We start from the raw sequence: 24796 nt of genomic DNA on the forward strand, positions 1-24796 counted from the left end.
ATTCGTTAAAGATGGAATATATAGATTTTGTTACATAATTAAAGATGGAATCATATCATTTCTTTGCATAAGAATCTCAAGTATACGATGCAACAATATCTTTAATGAATCTTTAGAATCAGAGAATCGGCTTAAAACTCGAAACGGTAAATTTATTAAATTTTCACTTCCGCTCCGAGAACTTTGGGTGACAGATCAGAGGAGACCTTGTCAGTATTTATTAACCATTCACATGGTAAAAAAAATGATATTTAACATGATAACTCATACGCGCATATTAGCATACACAGACCGCACGTGGCTAAAATAAGCGGAGAGTTACAGTTCACCCATCTTTTCTTTCCCTTCTCTCCTTCACCGTATAATAAGAAACAGTAAACTCTTTCCTTTTTTTTTCTTGATTAACTTTCTCTGTGTGAGTTGCTGGTTTATGGGAGAATCGTGTCTCTTTGATTAATATAATAATAATATTAAAAAAGAGTTTGCAGAGAGTGAAAAGATCTTGTGGGTTGGCCATTATATATGTAGGTCTTTCTCCATCTTCTCCTCTTCGAAACTTACTGAAACTACTTTAGCTTTTCCTCGAGAATCATAACCCTAAAAAGGAACCATAATGGGTAAAGTCTCCTTCTTTATGCTTCTTCTTCTTCTTCTCTGGTTGTTGACTCGTTTCAGTTTCTTGGTTTGGGCAAAAACTTCCTTTAATGGTTCTCTTCTGGGTTTTTTCTGTTATTTTTGACCTGTAACTCTGTTAGGGTAGCTTCTCTCTCTCTCTCTCTTTGTTCAGAAGAAAAAACAGAGAAAGGAGCTTTTTTTTTTTTTTTTTTTTTGCAAATGGGTTTTATCAAAAAAGAGAGACTTTATTGGTTTGTTGTGGGTTTTTGAAAGTTTTGGTTTTTATGGAATCTTTTGATTTGCAGATGTTAGCATGAGTTTTTCACAGGATATGGATGATGAGTATGAGAAGCTCATCAGAAGAATGAACCCACCCAGGTATTACTTTCAACTTGTTTCTCCTAATTTTTTTTTTAATTTTTATTAATAAATCTCTGATATGATTTTGGATTAAACCTATGGTTTGTTTGTTTATGTAGGGTTGTGATTGATAATGACTCTTGCAAGAACGCCACTGTGATAAGGGTACTATCCTTTTATCTTGTGGTTATACTTATTTAATAGTCTATAAGTTTTTGGTTTTCTCACACATATTCTTTTGTTTCTTAGGTGGATAGTGCAAATGAATATGGGATTCTTCTTGAAGTTGTGCAAATCCTCACTGATCTCAACCTCACTATCACCAAAGCTTATATATCCTCTGATGGTGGTTGGTTCATGGATGGTATGCTTCACTTTCTCAATGCCTCTCTTTACTTATTATATGTACAAAGAATTGAGTCTCATCTTTTCTCTGGCACTTGGCAGTGTTTAATGTCACTGACCAAGATGGCAACAAAGTCACTGACGAAGTTGTTCTAGACTACATCCAAAAAGTGAGTTTTTTTTTTATAAAAAAAAACAAGATTTGGTTCTCTTCATCTTATATGATACTAATGATAATTATGTGGTTAAATTTCTCAGTCTCTTGGCCCTGAAGCTTGTTTCTCCACTCCCATGAGAACCATTGGTGTCACACCATCAACAGACAGCACGGTCATCGAGCTAACCGGCTGTGACAGACCAGGTCTACTCTCTGAACTGACAGCTGTTCTGACCCATCTAAGATGCAGCGTCCTAAACGCCGAGGTCTGGACACACAACACCAGAGCCGCTGCTGTGATGCAGGTGACGGATGACTCAACCGGGTGCGCTATCTCTGACCCTGAGAGGCTCTCCCGGATCAAGAACCTTCTCAGGAACGTCCTCAAGGGAAGCAACACGCCGAGGGAAGCCAAAACGGTTCTGTCTCACGGTGAGGTTCACACTGACAGGAGGCTTCATCAGATGATGTTTGAAGACAGAGACTATGAGCACCGTGCGGTGGTGGACGATGATTCATCCTCAATCCAAGATGAGAGGCAGAGACCGGATGTTTGCGTTGATAACTGGCTTGATAAGGATTACTCAGTGGTCACGGTTAGGTGCAAAGACAGACCAAAGCTTCTGTTCGACACTGTCTGCACGTTGACTGATATGCAGTATGTGGTGTTCCATGGAAGCGTTGACACTGAAGGCACGGAGGCGTATCAGGAGTATTATGTGAGACATATAGATGGTTCCCCTGTGAAGTCAGAGGCTGAGAAGCAAAGAGTCGTACAGTGTCTCGAAGCAGCTATCAACAGAAGAGTGTCTGAGGGACTGAAGCTGGAGCTGTGCACGACGGATAGAGTAGGCTTGTTGTCAAACGTGACTCGCATATTCCGTGAGAACAGTCTAACGGTCACTAGAGCTGAAGTGAAAACGAAAGGAGGCAAAGCACTGAACACATTCTATGTCAGCGATGCGTCTGGTTACTCAATTGATGCCAAGACTATAGATTCTATAAGACAGACCATAGGCCAGACCATCCTCAAAGTCAAGAACAACCCTGAAGAACAACAACAGAGACAAAAACCGCCTTCACAAGAATCTCCAACTAGGTTCCTCTTTGGGGGTCTCTTCAAATCGAAATCTTTTGTCAACTTTGGCTTGGTTCGGTCTTACTCTTGAAGGAACATGTTAGCTTAGGCTGTGAGATTAAGTCTCGTCTAGTTTTTTTTTAATTGCTTCTTTAAACTTGAGAAGAATCTGTAAATATTTCACCAGATATAAAAGCTTAGTTCTTGGTCTAGGATCCAACGTTGTGTAAGGCATATTATGACTAAAGATTTAAGTGTTAACCTCCACTCTTCTGTATCTATTATCAACTTCTCATAAAAAATCATCTCCATTGATTCTTCTTTAGATGTTGCAGCCTACAATGTTTATGTCAAATGAAAGTTTTCATGACCTTAATGAAAATAATGACAGAATTATGGTGGGTGACAAATTTCATAATATTTTTTTTTGACAAATTTCTTAATTGTATGACATGTATGTTTTTTATATGGTAGTTTTGTATCTTTTCTTCAGTTTGAGCATATAATATATAGTGAAATGTTAATAGAAATTACAAAATGTAAAAATAAGATTAGAGGGACAAGACAACGTGCAGATAAACGGTAGAACATCACAACTAATGCTCATCACTTGGGTTATATAAAGATCAATGATTCTAAGAGACTTTTATTTAATTTATATGCGGCAGCCGCATACTCATATATGGAGACCACAAAAGAGGTATGGGATAGCTTATCAAACCATACAAACTACTTATTGGAAAACTGGTTTTGAATTGGAAGTTTACAAAATACACTAAAGATTACCATGGGAGACGAAACATATATAAAAAATATATAACAAAAGGGGCATGTGAGGGTGTGGACTGTGGAGATATTGTATTGTCACTGAAAACTTTATGGGGGCGTGTTTACTGAAACTCTGTCGATGGTGTGTGTATAATAAGATTCGTGAGTCACATGGAGAGGAGAGACCAAACAAAAGTGAAACCTCCCCACCACAAACAAGACTCAATATTTTTCCATATGTCAACACCACACTCTTTTACACATCCATCGTTAAATTTACATGTTACATATCTTTTTTTTTCTTTTAATTTGCACTATAACATAAATACTAAACTAACATATTAGTATCATGTGACTCGTCTCTCTTCCCTTGTTCTCAATCTCGATACATAGCTTTCTGTTCTGTGTTGGTGGAGGATACTTCATCGCAGAGGAAATCTTTTTAAGTTTCAGTGATTGTCTTCAGATTTTTAATTTTATAGGCATTACACATTAATCATTTTATCATCTGTACTTGTACGATCTTCACAACCACAAAATAAGCATTATGATTTTGTATTATACGCTTAATATGAATGATTTATATATTTAAAGTATGATTTGATATTAAAACATCTAAGTTACTTTAATTAAAACACGAAGAGTTTTTCTTTATAAGAAACTAGATAAGAGCATTATTAACGGAAAATGGTTCTTAGAGTAGAGTTCTTAGTGGAATATAAGAAACCGTCTCTAAATTTTTAACTTAAAAAACTAAGAACCTGCTCTTAATCATGTTCTAAAGCGCCTACGTGGCCACATGTTTACAACAACAACGATAACGCCTTCTTCATGCTAATTTTAACCCTCATCTATAAGACTAAACTTAACATATACAAACAAAGAAAACACACTAAACATTACGTAACAGATGATACATAATTAGATATTATACCTATCCGAACTATTGACCGTTGACCAGTTCTAATTGATTCTTAGCTTTTTGCCATATTGAGCCAATACACACAGCACACTTTCACCCAATTTCTATTTTTTTTTACCTTTTTTGTTTATTTCGGAAAATGATTTTATTAGTTGTTATTGTTATCCATTCAACTTATTACTCTATTAAAATCCTTAAGCTAAGCAACCAATCTTCTTCCTCTTTAAAAAGAGATTTTGAACCCTTTGAAAACCAAAAAAACAAGCACCAGTATCAATATCGATATCGCAAACCCAAACACGAAAAAATAAACTTGGTTATTATCAAGAAACAAGAAACAAGAAACAAGAAACAAGATGGAGGAAGCAGGGCGTAAAGGAGATCCGTTTCCGGGTTTTGAGATGAGTGTTCACAACGACGACTGCGTTTTCCGGCGATCTCTAAGCTGCCGGCTGCAGCGACGAGCTCCCTGTCCTCTCTTATTACCACCAAGACCTCCTCCTTCTAAGGAAGCTCCTCCTTCTACGACTGGCGCCTCCACGTCTGCGTTATGTCAAAACAGCACAGATCCGATCCCTCTATTGTCCCCACTCGTCCCTCCTTCAATGCTTCAACCTAACCCAACCGCCAGCTCTCGCTGACTCTTTCTCTTTCCAATCTCTTAGGCTTTGTTTTCTTCTTGCAATGACAGTGTTCTCCATGTCAACTCATTAACCATCTAGATTCAAATACTGTCATCATTGTCTCTATTCAGATTCACATTTTCACAAAGGTGCCGAGGATCTCGTCATTTCCTCTCTCGACCTTTTGGTTTTGTTAACATCATTTATTAATATATATAATGTACACGTACTAATATGTTATAATATTTTCTTATTGAGCATCAAGTATCCTTGTCCATTGACACACAATGTTTCCCAAAGTTTATTTTTATCCGTGGATTTTACAAAGCATGTGAATACCAAGAAGAAGAACAAGACGACCCCCTCCCCTTATAGTTAGGTTGATTTTGGGGGGGGGGGGGGGGGGGGGGGGGAGATAGAAGGCTATATTGGCTTGTACATCAAGTATCTGTTTTTATTGTTTTTCTTTGTTGGGCGGACCACATATCATCGTGTCCACAAGTTGAGGGCTAAAGGAGACCTCGACTAGTGAGTCTGTGACACCAACGTTTGGATCACATGAATGTAAGAAATCAAACCAACATCGTCATTCGTCAACAAAGACAGAGTATAAAAATAAGAAAAACGTATAAGGAGTTCTTAAACTCAATGTTCTCTATATATTCCTGAACCAGCATAGCAAATCACACCTAAGTCAAGTAGGGTACCACAAAGATAATACACAACAGAAAACAACAACATAAATGAAAATGTGTAATAACATAATTTCTTGTATAAAGGCCCTAAGTTTATTTAGAGACATAATACATATTTAAATGAGTTTTATAACATATATATATGCGTTTAGCTTTTTCGTTAAAGAGGCCAACACTCATAAATTCGCAAACAAGAAATTTGAACCGAAAATATTTGTATTTCGTATTAACAAATCTTCAAAGAACCAGTATAATCCAATGTACTTCCGGGTTCGGTTCTCAATCGGTTCTTTGGTTTAAAAATATCTGATTTATACATACTTTATAACCAAAACATAAGTAAAATCGGTTATTCGAGTTTAAAATACCTAATTTGTACCTTTTTGTAATAAAAACAAAGTAAAAAAAGATTCAAAAATAAGAAAAGAATATCAAACGTGATCATTCAAAATCAAACAAAAGAAATATTTATTGATAAAAAAAAGCCAAATAAAGAAAAGCATAAAATGAAAACTAAATTCTCATGAAATAAGAAACATTTTTTAATGAAAACAAAATCTAAATCTAAATATTTCAAGATTCAACAGCCGCATTCAACCATCAACCTTTATGTAATAAAACCACCAACATTCATATAATAGATAAGTATTTTAGATGTTCAATATATCTTAATATATTTTGAATACATATTAGGAATTGAGATCATATGTTTGGTACAAAAAAATTTTGGGGTTTGAATATTTCGGGTTCTATCGGATATCCATTTAGGTTCGGGTTCGGATAATATCCATAACCCGAAATACCATAAAACATGATCCATTCGATATTTATGTCGGTTTTGGATCGGTTCAGATTCATTTATATCGGATCGGATACGGTTTGGGTTTTCGGATTCGGTTTATTTACCCAGTCCTACTCGAGACTTTAACTCACAAAGATAATAGAAAATACACAACAAAAAACAACAACATAAATTAAAATAAGTAATGAACTAATTTCTTGTATAAAGACCGTAAGTTTACTGGAGATATACTACATATCTGCATGAGTTTATAACCTATATGTTTAGCTTTTTCAATAAAGAGGCCAAACACAGTGTTGGCAACACTCATATAAATTCGCAAGTTAAACAAGAAAATTTGAACCAAAATATTTGGATTTCGTATTTGTTGTAATTGTGTAAGCCCATGTCCAACTCTGTATTGTTTGATTAGTACGATAATGTGCACTTTGGACCTAATAGGCTGGTCCGCATGGATTTACTTTTGGGCTTCTTCCCAAAAGGCCTCGTACTATTAGAGTTGGATATCTCTTTATATATTAGATTATCCTTGTCTAATAGTCTAATTCTCCAATGTGGGACTTAGTTTGTTATATCACATTCTCCTCCTCAAACTAAGGATCACATTCATCTCGTGTCCTACAACTGACTTCCATAATCTTTTGACTTGATCTCTGCCACATACCTCCCAATCCTAATTAGATGGCTCTCGTTCCTACTTGAAGGGTATTTTGGTCTTCTTGCGGATTTTTCGTCAACCGCGCTCTGATACCAATTATTGTAATTGTGTGAGCCTATGTCCAACTCTGTATTGTTTGATTAGTACGATATTGTCAACTTTGGTTCTAATAGGCTGGTCCGCATGGATTTATTTTTGGGCTCCTTTCCAAAAGGCCTCGTACTATTAGAGTTGGACATCTCTTTATATATTAGACTATCCTTCTCTAATTCTCCAATGTGGAACTTAGTTTGTTATATCACAGTATTAACGAGCCTTATGTTTTATGTAACTTATTTACCCATTTCCATTAATCTTTAATAGTTTGTGTGATAGATATCATTTGTAATTTGAAACAACTGAATTCTTTGTAACATTTTTTCTTTGTTTTTAGTAAAATGTTAAATTATTATCCCAAATTTTCAATTCTACATAAACAAAACACAGTAAACTAGTAGTAGAAGAATGTTATTAAACTAAACAGAAATAATCTAAGCAACGAAATAACTAAATGAAGCAAGGAAGAAGCTGACTTTGGACAATACTTTAACTTTAGCGCGGAGGACTAGAAAACGAGTCGACAACAGAGAGAGCTACCAGTCGCCACGAGCTACTGGAGAGAAAGATGTTCTTAAACCTTGAAACACACAGCTCCTGTAGCTTCTAGAGAACTTAAACGTCACAAACTGTCCAAAGAATCATAATCCGAACTCGCTAGCTAACCCAAAAAACTCCTAGCCGGCAGCACGACGAGGATCTCACAACCGACAATACCGTCGTTCGGAGAAGGCACTTTTCTTGTCAAATGTATTCCCTTAACAATTATTTTTTGAAGCATTTCATATTTTGTTTCCTTAATTCTATGATTCTCCTTTTTGGGATCCCCTGTTGATTCTTACCTCTATTGTAGAGTTGAAGCTAAACTGATATGTTAATTGTAAGGTGTGAAGTTAAACCGCTAGAGAGCAAACTAAGCAAGAAAATAACACATGCATGTTTATATGAGTTTCACGTGAACATTTAGTATTACCAATATTATCGATATGCTGCATTTATTAATCAGAGTTGAAATTTATAGTCATATTTCAAATTTAAATATTATCTTTTGGGATTTGAGCACATGAAAAGTTCAATAATTGCGTCATATTCTGTTGATGGCTCCAACAGCTATAGCAATGAAATCCTCCATGACCAATGTCATCTCCATAAGCCTCTTTGAGGCCTTGTCTGTGTTCTTTCCGACTTGATCCTTCACGATTTTTGTTTGGTCAAAACTAACCATGATATCATAGCTTGCAGTCTGCGCATCGTTATCCTCAATTTCTAATTGAGCACTTCTAAAATTATCCACTATTGAGATATATGATTCATAGCACATCGTTTTATTAAATGTAGGCTCTTTTTCCAATCCGGCAACGAAACCTGCCCTTTTTTTAGCTTGTGTCCTTACAAGATCGACTGTGACTTTTACAAGATTGACCTATATATTAAAAAAAAAAACAAAATTTTACTGAGAATTGTAATTTTTCAGGAATAATAAATATGCTACAAACTTTTTTGCATAATAGTGATTACGTATTTACAAAATAAAGCTCTTACGTTTTCCCAAACACTTTTTCACCAATACGTTGGTTTTTTTTTGTAACACTCCAATGCGCTTGTTAAAAAATAATTAATTTAATAAATAAGCAAATATGTCAGATTTCATACCAGTAAAATCAATGAATTTATCAAATACTAATTTTTTTAACTCTTATAGATTAACATGAATCTTAAAACCTAACATCTTTTTTATCTCCTCCCAACACAAAGAAAACTGGAATCTAAAACACAAGACTGCAAAATAGTTAATTGCCTATTTTATAATTTATTTGTAGGATTTTCTCTTAATTTTTTTATCTCCGTTTAAAACAATTAGATCATAAATTAGACAAAGAAATTTAAATCTTTTGAATGTAAATTTTTGGTGTAATATCAAATCAAAAACAAATAACAGAATTGTTGGACCAAGATAGAAAATAAATGAGGGGTTAGATAGTAATATACCATGTTAGTTGCAGAGACGGCGGGAGGATACGCTGTGAGCGTTTGCAGGCATAATGTTTTGTTATGGTTATGGACAAAAGAATCATTGCATATGGAATCAATGTCTTTTGTTGAGGCCATGGTCAAAGTAGATCCTAAGAAAAATAGTAACAAGACTACCAGTGAAACAAGAAAAAAACAATTAGAGGAAGAAGTCATGATTTACCAGAGAATTTATTTCCCTCAACCTCTATTGTTAGTATTCATATTGCTGTTCTACTTGAGTATCTTTATATATACATTAAAATTATGGATAGAAGGTAAAAAATCTATATTAACAAGGAATTTTGGTCATTTCACTGGATTAGTATCTTTTTCTTGGTCAATCTTGGTGAAAACTGTTATTAGTATCGTATGATTTCTAAATATTTAATTCTATTTTAAGATAATCAACTTTCAACATTCAAAGGAGAATCATTACACAAAAGTCATTGTGTTAAACATCATAACTGACTTGCGAAGGGCTCTGTTATAATTTCCCCCAAAAATATAATCTCACAGATATTAATTTTTTTTTCTTTTTCTTAGTCAGTTACACTTTTAGATTACAATGTTTAATGTGTTCAGATTCCATGGGGTAGGTAACTAAATTTATTAGTTATAAATATAATACATTTATTACGCCTTTGTGAAAGCATTAATAAATTTTATGAAGATATCTATACTATAATTTGAGAAGTGAATTTGTTTATTTGTCACATTTTTCATAATTTTAGGACTAAGTCATTAGTTTTAATAAATAATTTTAATTAAACTATAATTAAAATATAATTCATTATTTTTCTGATTACAAATTAATATTATAAAATTATCTCAAAACAATAAATGGAAAATGTTTTTGAAAAAAAGAAAAGATAATTTCATTTATTTATTTTGTGTTTATCTACATCTTTCTTTCTTATTCACTTTTTATAATTAGTATTATATATATACATATAATAATTAGATTTATCATTATACTAAAATATTAAAATAGTTATTAATATTATAAATATGTTTTCTAAATTATTAAATTTATTTTAGTTTTAAAATACTAAAAAGATGTATCTGAGTAATAACAATAAATTTTATTTATATTTTTTTGCTATTCGTGATTTGTTAAATATTTTTTATTGGGAACATAATTATCTTCTTAAAATATTTCAAAATATATGTTTCCAAAAGAGAATATTTTCACAATATTAATTTAAAATTAACTCTACTTACTTCTATTTTTTTCAAGAATTTCAGAGAATGATAACTTTTTTTTTAAATTACAATTTTATTCAAAAGACTATTATGTAAAGAAAAATGTGATTATATTTTTATAGAAAAAATGTATTTTTCCAAATTACTTGTTTTAGTTATATTTATTAAAGTTTGAAAGTTAAAAGACTATTTTAAAAATAAAAATTATTTTTTTATACTGAAAAATATTGTATATTTAGAAGAAAATAACATGTTTCTATTTTAAATGAAAAATAGAGATTGATTATAACATATTTTCCCCTCTATTATAGCATTTAGAATTGTATATAAGAATAGATAACAAAGGTTCTTAACTTATACATTATATATTAATGTTTTATTTATTAACATGTTTGAGTATGTATTCACAATATAATTATAAAATTCAAAGTTGCTCAAAGTTTTTTTTTTATAAAATTCAATCATTTTATTTACTTTGATTAATATAATATGTAAAGTTGGGTTAGGTTGAACATTTTTTTGCTTTTCATTTATTTGAAGATTTTGTAGGTTTTGGTAATTTCAATGATTTGGTTTAATAACATCACTTTGTATTAGCAGTTATACATATTTTTCTTTAATTATATCATTGGTTATAAATTAATATAATAAAAATTGTTTAAAGATAATAAGATATTTTAAAAATAATAAGATATTGACATTGCTATCAAAAAATAATGTTTTAAAATTAATAAAAGATAAATATTAAGAAATTAAAAGATTCATAAAAAGATTATAAATTTAATGTTTGACTTCAAAATTTTGATCTTTAAATTTAATAGTATATATGTTAATAAATATCTATAAAAACAATTATGCTCACATGTGCGGACAAAGAACCTAGTTATACATATTTATCAAGATCTTTCTAACTTTTAAAAAGATACTATACTTCTGGAAGATTTTTCTAAACTCATATTTAAAAATATATTTTACACTGTAAGAAAGTCTTCCTAAAATAAAATTCGAAAATATCATACTTACTCAGGAATGCTTTCTATTCAAGAAAATTTATTTATTAAAATTATTGAAAAAAAAAACTAAAAAGGAAAATTTCAAAAGAAAAAAATTTGCGAAAAAAATTCAGAAAGAAGTTTTTAATATTTTCTAGAAAATAAAAAAATGATTTTTCAAAAGTTATATAAAAATTTGTATATTTTAATATATCTTTAAAGTATGGATATAATTGTCAATTACTTTTTAATGATTGTTATTGGTTTATATATTTTGATTGATTTAGAAATCCATATAAAATCTAAGTAAAATAATCAAATCCAGAGGTTTCTCTTCGGATTTGAGTCTTTGTATTTTTAACTAAAAAATCCAAAAAAAATCATTCAAATCTATTATAAAATCAAATATATTAGTAAATCCGTACGATTGAATAATACTTGATTTGATATAAAATTTATGAATCAGTAAACCAATAACACATGATTTTAATACTAATTTTAAAATTATAGAACCAATAATACTAGATTTAGTTCGGATTTTTAAACCCTTTAAAATACAACAACCAATAACCCTACTTAGTCATTTTGATCCTTGTTTTTGCTATTTTATGATAAAAAAAAACATTTTAAGATTATCTTAGAGTTTTTCTCTTAAATTTTATAACACTTATCATCTTAGCACTAGGGAAAATTCAGAACTCGTCCAATTCACTTAAATCCAATTAATAAATTATTTAATGTGAGTAATTTTGAACTAACTTATAAGATAACCTGAAAAATAAATTTTTATATACTGATTAAACTCATTCCAAACCAAAACTAAAAATACAGTGCTAAGCTGAGTTAACTACAAATTATTTTAAGCTTATATTATTAACTAAAAATCTATTATTAAAATCATGAAATTATTATTTATAGTATTTTTATTAAACTAAAATAAATATAATTAAACTTGAATATAATTTATGTTTAGCGGGAAAATTCAGATTTTTCGGTTTGGTGGAAATTTTAAATTTTTTTGGAGAGAAAATTCAATTTTGTGATTTTGTAGGAAAAATCTGATTTATGGATTTGGCAGAAACTCCTGATTGTATAGTTCTCATCGAAAAATTCGATTTTGTTGTTTTGAAAAATTGATTTAGTGAGTAAAAACCTTGATTTTATAGTTTTGGTGGGAAACCTGGATTTTATGGTTTTAGTAGAAGATAAAAAAATCTGTTTTTGTGAGTTTGGCAGGAAATTTGAAATTGTGATTTTGGCAAAAATATGATTTTATGGTTTTGAAGTATTGTTTAATAATTATAGTAGTTAATCAAATTTATTTTTATATTTGTATTTAAGGTATTTAAATCTTTTGGATTTTACGGTCCAAAATCTTGCATCCCACAAAATATCTAGACTTTTTGTACATACAACCACATACATTATTTAGATGTTGATGCAATAATGTTCAAACAAAACATTTAAACATCAAGATGCTGCAACCAAATACAAAACGAAAGAACATGGCTTAAATCATGGCATGAAGGAAGCATGATGATGAAGGAGAAAGTCCGTACAGAAATAACAAAATCGCTTAAATTTGTAGTACTCAAATGCATTAACATGGCAACCAAATTCCAGTTGGTCGCGGAATATCTCCCCGCTTTTGCGCATAAGTCATATCGAAACCAATTTCATATAAGGACAAGTTTTAATCCTAACACTTTTACCAAAAACAATGTTATTAGTAAGCATAAAGCATTTTCTTGGAATTCTTAGGAATATAACTCAATTTTTCTCAATTATCCAATAAAAAGAAAAATCCAATAAAAACAGCACCAAAAAGTAGTTGATAATGGTTATCTAACGCTTTCTCTTCTTGTTGCCTTTGCCTTTACCAAGTTGTCCAGACTTGAAGGCATGTTCTTGTTCTTGAAGGAAAGCCAGATTCTTGCCATGTTTCTCTGCCCTCTCTTGCTCATGCACAGCCTTTTCTTTTGCTTTCACATCGCTCATGAAGTAGCTGTCTTTGCGCAGCTCTCGCACTACTCCTTTCCTTTCCTCATTTAGCTTCTTCTTCAACTTTTTCATGTCTGAACGGTACTTGTCTGGATCGTAATCCCTGCCTTTGGCAAAGCTGCACAACAAACATATATACTCACCGTTATAACAATCATCCTAATGTAAGTACAACTGATTGAGGAGAAAGAGACTTACTTCTCTTCAAATTTGGGATTGACCATTCTGATGGCCACTGGCTTTTGCTTACGCATAGCGAGTGGTTTGCGTTGCTTCTGATGCTCCTCAGTTTTCTTTTCGATTAGCTCTGCGGCATCCTCTAACTTCTCCCTAAGAGTCTGTGGGATCTTTTCTTGATTCCCAACTTGGTGTAGTAAAGTTGAGATGGGCATGAACATCTCTGGAAAGGAACTCAAACCTCCATTTATCTCCACAAACCCTCTGAGAGTCTCCACCACACTTGAAAGGATGCTTGCTCTGTTTCATCACCAAACGCCAAAAGTATTACACACACTTCCACTCTTGTGTTATCTTAAACTAAAAATTGATTACAGAAGAGACAACAGACCTGAATTCATCAGAGCTGAAATATGGAGAGTCTGCAGGCTGATCCATTATCTTTAAGAAGTTTAATGGCACAACCTCCTTTACGTCGTCTTGTATGCACAGGAATGGAGTCAGCGTTTTTAACTCCATGAAATGATAAAACTGTAACAAGATACACAACAGTTCATCAGCTTGGTAACATCACTTGCCTATGCGCATCTTGAGTTCTCGAGTCATAAGCACAAATATAAAAACGAATGTACCTCAGATTCTTCAGATGGTGGTAAATTTTTGTCTGAAGCAGCCATCAGAAGAGTCCGGATAAATAGTATGGCTTCAGGGCAAAACTTTTTGGATTGTTTAGCAACCTACAGTTAATTTTGTTTACATGAGAAAAATTGAAAAAAATGTAAATAGCAGAGGAAAAGAGGTTGGGATCAACGTCTCCTTACCAAGAGAACAATGGAGCACAAGAAGGAACCTATGGCAATATCACGACCAGAGGAGATGGGGCAGCGCATGAGATATTCACACATCAACAATATCGAAGGGGTCATCACAGCATGACGATAGTCAGAGCACGGAAAAATCATGGACCAAAGCCTCAAGAGAAACAAGGTTTTTAAGGAAGGCCAGCATCCATCCTCTGCAAGAATGTTTCTGAACTTGTTAAGGAAAAATAATGCATCTTACAAGACACTAAAACTACAGGCTATTGAAGCAACACAAACCTGGATTCTTGATAGCCTCGCAAAATTGTGCACGGGTCTTCAGAAGCCGTTGTCGAGCACAGATTGCAGCAAAGTAGGGAATCTCCCCGCTCATCTCGATCAAAGGTTTGACAAGCATGTTTAGTAGCTCAATGTTCAATGGCTTCTTGTTTGCAAGAACGGCAAAATACTGCAGGAGAATACCATAAAAGACCTACGTGGCAGACAACAACAACAAACAAAATCAAGGGTCTGAAAACTTAAACCAGCAAACAGGTAAACGGTAATGTTATCTCCGAGTGCAAAATAAAAGATTACCTGCATTTTTTTCCTGTTTTCAGCTGCAAGCTTAATTGAATCTGTTGTCCGGATACGGTTTACAATTGTAACAACATCTGCATTAGATCGATCTTCCACTAGAGCAATTAATTCCTCGAAACTCTTTGGAGCATGAATCACGTAAGGAATATCATGTTGCGTTGAACTCAATTTCTTCATGTTGGTTGATTGTTTCACTGTTCCAGATGACCCTTTTCCTTTAGTTGGAGCAGAAGAGTCTTTCTTTGACTTTTTGTGCACTATTGGCTCCGCTTCTTCTTCTTCATCATCATCATCTTCTTCTTCATCATCATCTTCATCATCATCATCATCACCTTCCAGCTCTGCCTCTAGCTCATCATCACTTTGTTCCCAGTCCTTTAAAGGATGACCCTTTCTCTGTTTCTCATCACCCCCATCTGACTCCTCATCATCATCATCATCATCTTCTTCCTCTCCTTCACTTTCTGAATCCTCATCATCACCCTCTCGTTCAAGAACTTCATCAATCCATCCCTTTTTAGGCTGCTCCGCATCAACTGAGAAGGAATCACCAAGATCATCGCCAGAGATGACTCTTAGCCTCTTCGATGATTCCTCACCACCAGTTTCCTCATCTTCGTCGCTCAAATCATCAGTTTCTTGCATCCTCTTCTTACGTTTTTCCTAAGAGTGTTAAAAAATTGCATCTAGATCAAATAACGTCGACCATAAGACCTTGACAACACAATCAGAACAGAACCCTTCTTTACCTCAAGTTCCTCCAACTTTTCACGCTCTTCCTGGGCAATTTCTTCAGGTGTCTTTGTTCTATCAGTAGGACGACCACGACGATCCGACGCCAAATCATCCATATACATTGCATATTTATCATGTGGCTCCTGCAGACAAAAGGGATTACATCAAACATAAGAAAACTCGCCTAAATAACACAAAACACTTGCAAAATGTAGTAATCGTTTACGTCTTTGACGGTAAAATCTTGAGTTAAACTCTTCATCGCGTCAGAGTTTTCCAAGGACATGAGTTCTTTATTCAGATCATCCAACAACTTCTCCTTTTCCTCCTTGTGCTTAGCTTTCTCCATCTAAACCCCCACAAAAATACAAAACAAGTTAACAACTATAAATTGACAACTCCCATGAGAAAGATAACAAGGAAAACAGTAGAATACCCACCTTGCCAAGTTTGCTCTTCATGATGATCTCATCCATGACTTCCTTCTTGCTCTTACGCCTCTGCAGAGAGAATCCAAAAAAAAAAAACATCAGCAAAGCCTAACGTGAGGTATAATCACACTCAAAAGATCTGTTCTCACCTCTTCCTCTTCAGGCGAGTCTTTGTGCCGATGCCTCACTCCTATTACAAGAAATGGTTTGAGAAAACATTAGCTTTTCTCAATGCTCATCACATACACAATTAAAAGGTAAACAAACTCAATGAACATACTCATTGATCCAGCGTCTTCAACACCATCATCCCGAAGATCTTCATCAGACAAATGTACAGAATCAAAATCATCCCTTGCAGAAGAAGATTCACCAAGAGCACCATCTCCATAAACATCTTCCTCCCCATCAGACAAGTTATACATACTCTTCTTCGCTTTCAACTACCAATAACAAAAACAAAACAAAAAGATCAAAACTTTGCCTACTCAATCAAAGCACATGGGCTCTCTCTCTCTCTTATACCTGACGAGCTCTCTGAGATCGGATTACACCTTTATCGAACTCCCCAAGCTCGTTATCATGCTCTCCGATACGCTTATCCATAAAAACCGAAGACTTCAAGCTCTGCTCGTACTCTTTAAGCAGCGTGTTCTTCCTCTTGTCGACGGCGCGGGACCTGGAGAGACCCACGCGGCGTTCCTCGCCTTTGCGCTTCTTCCCGAGGACGTCGAACTTGCGGCGAGCCCAGATCGATTCGAATGGGTTGTCCGCCTTCTTGGCCTTGGCTTTCATGGCCACTGCGTCTGGTCCCATCTTTTTACCGCCTTGTTTGTCTGGTTTCTTATTAGATTGGTTCTTCTTCTTCCCCATGGCTTTCAATCAAGCTTCCTCGGCGGCGGTGGTGGTGGTGGCGGCGGCGGCGTCTAGGGTTTTACGAGATATCGACCAGGGTTTTGGTTGGGACTTTAATTTTTTCTTCTTTTAAAGAGTATCGAATAAAGAAGCTCAGTGACGTTTGAAATAGGAAGAAGACAAACCGGTTTGGTTCGAATTTAATTGGGCCTATAAGCCTATATTCTCTTGTGGGCTGTGGCCCAGTTTTGTTGAACAAGAATCAACCACAACAGTGGGATAGATAGATGTCCATATTTTCTATCTAATAGCTCAGTCTTTTTCTATTTTTATGATAACTTTTTGAGCAATCATGTATGAACTCATTGATCATCAAGTCGTAGGTCCCAACCCAACACTACTTATTATTGCTACTGGCCTTGTGATATTTAACATAACTTAAAATAGTAAAACGTGAAGATGACAAATATGTAAATCCCTCGAACTGGAAGATGATATCAACATAATTTGTGTGCTCCAAGATATACTCGTATGAAGTGAGGTCAAACATAACTCATTTAATTAAAGAAATATGTTAGTTATCCTCGTATGACTCGAGGTTGGATTTTTTTCAAGTTTGTATTTGGATTTGAAGATTCTAAATTTAGTATTGTAGTTACTATTTTATACTCCCTTGCTTTAAAATCATGCATGTTTTATAATTAAATTCTAGTTATAAATGTATAAATTTTTGTGATTATCTATTTCCCATTTTGAAGCAACAACAAGTTTGACTGAGTGTGCATGCATACCTCACCCAATAGCGACCAGATTATTTTAATTTCTAGTGTTTTTGTCAAGTGTCACCAATGGTCTGGATAGGTTCCTCATGACACTTTATTATGCAATTCAAATCTATTTTAATTCATTTCATTTTTTTTCTCCACATTGGGCTTTATTCCAATTTATGAACCCCTTAAAATGAAACTTTGGAGGACGATGTTAGTGATTTCATAAATGATCCAATCACCGGAGGAAACAAAATTGTGATATGGTAGTATGATCAACTACTTATACCACTACTTCAATTTAATTTTGCCTGAGTTTGCAGTTTTAAATACCTTTTTGTGATTATTTGCGGATAATCACAAAAACAATATTAGAAAAAAATCAAAAACTGATGTTATTGGAAAAATATCAATAACCATTGGAACTAAGCAAGAGCGTAAATTTGCAAGTGCTGGTATACATTCAATACATGGTTGATTATTTCTTCTTTTGCTCCAGACCTTACGAACTTTGTATCACATTTACTCTTCTTCTCATTAAATTTGATATAACTGTAATAGTCCAACATAATTTTTTAAATAAACAATGTCATTGTTTTGGTGGCACTTGAATTTACAAGAGTGGGCCTGCAAACATATGTTTGTTTTAGCTAATCAAAATCTTTATTTAACTGAACAGCTATATCGAGAAGCAAATTAATGATAATAAGTTTGAAAAGGGGTCATCTGAACCAGTTTCGTCATTCGTTCTCTCCGAACTTAAAAATATATTGCACGTTTTGCCACATAATGAACACAGAAATTTAATTGTATCATCATTGTTGATTATAGAAATCTATATATATGGAATTGTTTCATGAGGCAAAGCAGCCAAGGTTACAGTTGTAAACGGGTTCAAGAGACAGATCAAGGTCGTTCCTCCTCATTGCCATTGAATCTTCTTCTTGATACAGGCCACTGCATTCACGTTCATATACACATGCATGATATAACTTATTAACTACTTAAGTGCACCGAAAATTATATGTTCCGTCCTCAAATTGGTAAAAGTCCAAATTGAAATACCAAAGAGTGTTCAGTAATCTGCCTAACTTATTTTCAAAAACAACAAGAAAATGGAACTGATGATCCCAACAGTTTCGTAGGCTTTCCACAGCCATTCCAAAATCTAAATATGTTAGTTCATCGACCATTGCATTAACCTACGTTAATGTATGAATAATCTTAGTGGAGTGTAGTCATAGTTCACAATTTAGACATCTAACCATCACCTATACACCTAGTTTCACTGGAACTATAACACCTTACTAGCTTGTATACAAGATATATATGTCTACTATATAAATACTTGGAAGTAAGAGCAAATTAGTAAAATTTAATTACCCCATATTGAGAAAAGGAGATGGCTGATGAGAGAGCATGTATGGATGCTGGATTTGATGCTGCTGCGGGGGAGGAGGAGGAGGCACATTGTGGCCATGGTTTTGCTGGTCCCATTGCTCTTGTTGTGCCCGAAGAATCTTTTCCCTTTCCTTGATCTGACAAGTTCCAATTTCACACACCAATTTGTTATCAACTTATTCCATACCATATTATAATCTACATCGTTTCTCAAAGCGTCGACTTCATAAATACTTAGATATGTGGCATCCAATGTAATTGCATTTAGATCTACGGTTACTACTAATTCCTTTCATAAACTATTGTACATGTGTTAAATAAATATCTTCACACACTGTTTTTACTTGCTTCCAAATTTTAGCCCAATATTTTTAATTAGGAGTAGTGTCTATATTCACATACTTAATATACAGATGAACAGATCTAGTAGAGGTAGTTGAGACGACGTTTTGAAGTTCAAATATTTTCAATCCGAGAGACAACTCTAAAACTACACGGACAAAGACAATCTACGTACCGGCTGATGATGATTATATAAAAAATGCAAATATCTTCAATCTACGTTTTAATTATGATGACCAGAACCTAAGCGGGGATGTGAAGATCTAATCTCGTAGATAGTTATAGACTTATAGCTTGGCTTGAAATGCGGAGTAGAACAGTGAAAGCAAGCAGTAGTGCGATGGAAAACATCTTCACATAATATAATTATAAAAAACAAGTGTCACCTCTTTGGAAAGCATGCTGTTTTGCTCATGTATGGCCTTCTCCTGTCATTTACAAACGGCAAGATTGTTAGCTCTCATATATCTCCACTTCTTACACGATGTTACTTCATGTAGACATACGTTTAATAGGGTTCTTACATACCTTTCTTTGGAGCTCATTGATGGAGTCGTACATAAGTTGGTTCTGCAAAGACACACATCACATGATCTTAATTATACACAAATTCTTTTAAACTTCATACATTTGAATCGACTATATATTTTTAATATCCAACCATGCAGTACGACATGCATACAAATTTACATACATATGTATTCGAATAAGTAAATAATAAGATCGTATATATATGTTAAATATATGTTAAAGAAATAGGAGGATTCATACCTTTCTAGAGCGGATGTGCTTAAGAGCTGTGTCAAGCTGCTGCTCCAGATTCTGGAGCTCCTTAGAGCTCATCGCTTGCAAGTCTTCCCCAAGATAGTGTCTGCATTTCAATAGCGTCCAGGCATCATGTTCTCGTTAAGTAAATGTATCCATGTGCATTTTAACATTAATGCACTACAAAAAAAAGTGCATGTTGTATCACTTAAATTGCATCACAAAAATAAGTGTTGCTATTTTAAATTACTTATTTACAAATGATATAAATATACATTATTTAAAATCAATTGTAACCATTGATGTTATTATGAACTAATTTAACATCAGTTAAAATAAAATGATATAATTTCTATTAATTTGTATCATTTCAACAAAATTGATATTATTTTTAAATTTTATATCACTTAGATAATTGATGCATCTACTTTTTTTTTTGTTAACATCATTTGTTAAAGTGTTAAAAACTTAACATCGATAATAAATTGATACCAACAAAATTATGCACCTATATTTTTAGTATTAACTTTAATTTGCATTATCTAAAATACTTTTATAATATAAAGCTTTTCTAGAAAACCAGCCTGCGTGATTGTTAGTAGTTACGATTCATGTGGTTTTAGTAATTATTTTTATTGTAGCTTCAACTTAATTGATCCATGATCTTCTATAACTGCCTCATGATCTCAACAAAAGCATATAATTCTATTAATATTCGCACTCATCGATTTGTCTCCCTCTCAATTTTGTAAACTTTTTAACAGTTCCACATTTTCTGGCCTGTTTCAAAAATCAGATAATAGAGTGAGAATTTAAAGTAGTAATATAAGGAAGGAAGGAAACAGATTGTGCTGCGATGAATTACTTCACAAGTCGTCAAACAAGTTTTTCTTATACATGATTTGAAAAGAAAATGGGTCTTCTAATCGGACAAATCAGAAAGAAATTTTCTGAAAAGGTGTTATTTTTCTTTTGTTGTTCTTCTTCTAGTTATCTTTGTATGGAAATTATTGTTTCTTTCCTTCTGTTTATGGTTTAATATTTTTTTTGTTGGAATTCATTCTTTTCATTGGCAGATGAAGAATCCCTTGCAAATTTAAGGAGTCAAGTCTTTGAAAAGCTAGACGATGGAAAATTCTTCAATGAGTCTCAGTAATTTCAGTTGTGGAATGATTCACGTTCATGCTACGATGAAGATTGAAGATGAAAACAAAGAAGAAGAAGAAGCTTTTTACTATTTTACAATCTTTTTCCATGTGAATTCATTTTTTTTTCTACGTATTTCTTTTCATTTTCTTCTTGTTCTTCAATTATCGTCAATAAAAAATATTTTAATGAATTCATCTACTGCATGAATTTAATTTCAAATTTACAAATGATAAAAGAAAATATTATTCGATAATTGTAAATTACATAATTATTAAAATCAGTTGTAGAAATTAAAATAAAATTTCAATTATTAGTAAATAATAAAAATAATTAGAATCAGTTCTTTTAATTGATACTAAACTAACATCATTTAAAAACCGACGTAAATTTTGATATCATTTTCTTACAATTGATACATATTAACATCATTTATAATAATTGATGTAAATATTTAGTTTTTTACATCAGTTTTTAATGAAGTGATACAAATTATTTGCATCACCACTTTCAGAGTCATTTAATTAAGTGATGTAAAGTTATTTTGCATCATTTATAACTAATGTAAATATTTAAAATAAATGATGTTAAACCACTATTTTTTTGTAGTGATGCTACCCGGTTTCCTATTTCATTTGTCCATATATATATATGCATGATCAATGTAAGTGTATACCTCTGGTTTCTCTCCAAAAGGTCAATCTTAGCCTTAAGCCTGTTATACTCCATCGACCAGTTCGTCTGTATGTCAAAAGTTTAACAATAGAGATATACTTCAGCAAATATTGAAATACGTAGTTACATAATGTATGTAAGGTAATGGAGTTATATTGATTTACATTGACGTCGGACTCAGGTGCAATAAGCTGTCTCTCTGCGTAAGAGTATCTCTCATAGCGTTCAAGTATCTTCTCCATACTGTTCAACTCGCAGAATTAGGGCTAGCTTCATGTCTTAAACCATTTATTGTCGTATATTTTATATGTATATATGCATATTTGTCTATGTAAATAAGCAAATCATCATGTAATAGCCAAACTTAGGATATTCTCAGGTTTTCATGACATTTTAGGTAATTCTAGTTAGGTCTTAATGATGGTTTCTATGCCTTAAACCCAATATTTGCTAAATCACGTAGTTCTGTACAGATCTCTATAATTCTTCTTTTAACAAAACAGCGAATCAATAACTCTATACATCTAGCTTAGGGTTCTGAGTGCGGTTTATTTAAAATGGTTACAAATATGTACAGGAAATCTTGTTATAAATGACAGATACACATTATAATAAAATATTGTAATCTGGTCAAATCACTAATCTACCGATGTTATTTGGAATATAATAGGGATAACATTTTTAAATGGAAGAAGAACAGCTGGAGCTAAGTCTGACCATTGGTAAGAAGCCGAACATAGGATTAAGTTTATTGATTTCGTGGATCCCCAGAGGTCCAAGACCCCCTACTCAGATTTAACATCCTTATTTCCAGCGTTTCAATTGGTAAAAAATCTAATAAACCAGAAGCAGCTGTACGTTTGAAATTGAAATTAATCCTTTTATATTACCAGCTTCCCATCACATATTTTAGCTAATCCACTTTAATAATAGTCCATTTGCGAGATCATTGAAAGAAAATCAACATTACATTTAATAATTGAGCTCATGTTCCTAGCTACGAGCCGATTTAAATTAAACATTTTCTTTCTTACTTTGGCATTAATTCAAAATTAGATATTGCGTAATTTTGAAAGACACAGCCAGGAGAACAAAACAATGCATACAGATTTTAGGGCTTAAACCCCTAGCCAAGAAATTAAGCATTTATATTCTATATGAAATAGTGCATACACAATGACACACACACACACATATGTGTGTGTATATATATCCAGATCAATAGTATAGTTAGTGCTCTAGGGTTAGATTCACTCCAGGCCCTATAGTTTTGGTTTTTAATTCATAAAAATCAAAGTATCAAACATTTTTCTGGTAGTAATTAACAGATTCAGTAAAGACATCTAACTAGTAATAATACAAAGCAAATGAAAGCCCTAAAAGATGCCTAAATCAGAACAGTATTACTAACTAGGGTAAATCAAGTTGTCAACTTAAGAGAAAAACAAGAGTCAAAACGATAAATTAAAGATATTTTTGGATCTTAAATGAGAAAGTTACCAAGAATCAGTGGAGTATTCAAAGAGTTTCCCCTTATGGGAGAAGACAACAAGGGCAACTTCAGCATCACATAGAACAGAGATCTCGTGAGCTTTCTTCAGAAGACCAGCTCTTCTTTTCGAGAATGTCACTTGTCTATTGATCTTATTCTCTATCCTCTTCAATTGAACCCTACCCCTTCCCATCTTGATCCTTTTTAAGAAACTATATCCTCTAAAAGAACCAAACAAAACAAGAAACTACAAGAAGAGAGATAAAGAAGATCCTAGTGTTTGGTATGATCCAATAAGGAAAGTTTTTCTTTTTTTGCTTTATAATAAGACTTGTGTGTGAGTCTCGGGATCTTTCTTTCACTCTATATTTATGGAGAGATTTGGGTAAGAGCGGTTTTAGGGAAAAGCAAAAACTGGTTTTCCTTGTATACAAAAACCAGAGTGGTTTTGTGAAGATATGTTGTCAACTTCTCATTGGCTTAACTGTAATAATAATGGGTCCACGTTTTCTCATATTTTTTCAAAAAGAAAGAAAAGTTGATTATCGACGTCTCGTGAAGAGAGAAGTATCATAGTACGGGACCATTGGACCATCCCCAAGTGTCACCTTCGCTTTGCATTGACGGCGGGGATTTCCTGTAGATCTGCGAAACGAAATCCGGACCAACAAAAATATCTAATCAATTTCCTTTATAAAATTTATCGATTTAACTTGACAACCTGTATACTTTTCTTTTATATAAAGTGTAAGCCCTTTGCTTATTAAAATATTTATAATCAATATTCAGCGGTAACAATGTAGACAAATAGACACTTTCTTTTGGCAATAGATGTTTTTGGTAGAGTTGAGAGAACCAATAGTGAAATGTATTGCGTTCACGGATTTATACGCAGGATTTAAGGAAAGAGGGGACGAAGAAGAATAATTATTAAGATTCAAACTAAGATATGTATTTTTGAAGCTTTGAATCAATGTCTACGCGCGGTGTAGTTTCTAATTAAACAGTTGATGATCTGGACAAAGATTATTCTGAAAATGTACATTATATATAGAGAAAAAGACTAGGATAGCACCAAACCAAGTTTTTGTTCCCAAAGTAGCATTCAAGGCTCAAAGTCACAAAAATAGGTTTCATTAAAGAGTAAATATACACTTATACCCCTTGGGTTAATTAATCCAAACCTTAGGGTTTAGAGTTAAGGGGGTGGGGTTTTGGAATTAGGGTTTAAAATTTTATAAAAAATAAATACTAAAATAAAAAATAAAAAATTATAAAACAG

General features: G+C 33.0%; 5 protein-coding genes across 5 annotated transcripts; 2 read left to right on the forward strand and 3 right to left on the reverse strand.

The window, feature by feature from the left end:
* The first annotated feature begins 358 nt into the window (after nucleotides 1-358).
* On the forward strand, nucleotides 359-2822 carry LOC106393461 (ACT domain-containing protein ACR4). The gene is made up of 6 exons (XM_013834163.3): nucleotides 359-617; nucleotides 921-993; nucleotides 1095-1140; nucleotides 1225-1339; nucleotides 1423-1490; nucleotides 1579-2822. The coding sequence occupies exons 1-6, from the start codon at nucleotides 614-616 to the stop codon at nucleotides 2644-2646; spliced, it is 1374 nt and encodes a 457-aa protein (XP_013689617.2). The 5' UTR covers nucleotides 359-613; the 3' UTR covers nucleotides 2647-2822.
* Nucleotides 2823-4167: 1345 nt separating this feature from the next.
* Nucleotides 4168-5132, forward strand: LOC106420453. The gene has a single exon (XM_013861291.3). It carries the CDS (start codon nucleotides 4602-4604, stop codon nucleotides 4884-4886), a length of 285 nt encoding a protein of 94 aa, XP_013716745.1. The 5' UTR covers nucleotides 4168-4601; the 3' UTR covers nucleotides 4887-5132.
* A 2949-nt stretch (nucleotides 5133-8081) lies between these two features.
* Nucleotides 8082-9575, reverse strand: LOC106420460. The gene is made up of 2 exons (XM_022708497.2): nucleotides 9109-9575; nucleotides 8082-8542 (listed from the first exon to the last, which is right to left on the reverse strand). Exons 1-2 carry the CDS (start codon nucleotides 9304-9306, stop codon nucleotides 8204-8206), a joined length of 537 nt encoding a protein of 178 aa, XP_022564218.2. The 5' UTR covers nucleotides 9307-9575; the 3' UTR covers nucleotides 8082-8203.
* A 3414-nt stretch (nucleotides 9576-12989) lies between these two features.
* LOC106393467 (nucleolar protein 14-like) lies at nucleotides 12990-17059 on the reverse strand. Its single transcript, XM_013834169.3, has 13 exons — nucleotides 16597-17059; nucleotides 16352-16514; nucleotides 16221-16261; nucleotides 16081-16140; nucleotides 15867-15989; nucleotides 15655-15783; nucleotides 14903-15568; nucleotides 14606-14798; nucleotides 14327-14520; nucleotides 14138-14242; nucleotides 13897-14036; nucleotides 13527-13805; nucleotides 12990-13446 (listed from the first exon to the last, which is right to left on the reverse strand). Exons 1-13 carry the CDS (start codon nucleotides 16942-16944, stop codon nucleotides 13173-13175), a joined length of 2715 nt encoding a protein of 904 aa, XP_013689623.2. The 5' UTR covers nucleotides 16945-17059; the 3' UTR covers nucleotides 12990-13172.
* A 1369-nt stretch (nucleotides 17060-18428) lies between these two features.
* Nucleotides 18429-23975, reverse strand: LOC106393475 (floral homeotic protein APETALA 1 A-like). Its single transcript, XM_013834174.3, has 8 exons — nucleotides 23523-23975; nucleotides 22187-22265; nucleotides 22024-22088; nucleotides 20208-20307; nucleotides 19965-20006; nucleotides 19823-19864; nucleotides 19077-19231; nucleotides 18429-18650 (listed from the first exon to the last, which is right to left on the reverse strand). The coding sequence occupies exons 1-8, from the start codon at nucleotides 23705-23707 to the stop codon at nucleotides 18548-18550; spliced, it is 771 nt and encodes a 256-aa protein (XP_013689628.2). The 5' UTR covers nucleotides 23708-23975; the 3' UTR covers nucleotides 18429-18547.
* Between the last annotated feature and the right edge of the window lie 821 nt (nucleotides 23976-24796).

This window comes from Brassica napus, chromosome A2 (assembly GCF_020379485.1).
Source record: "Brassica napus cultivar Da-Ae chromosome A2, Da-Ae, whole genome shotgun sequence".
Classification (NCBI taxonomy): domain Eukaryota; kingdom Viridiplantae; phylum Streptophyta; class Magnoliopsida; order Brassicales; family Brassicaceae; genus Brassica; species Brassica napus.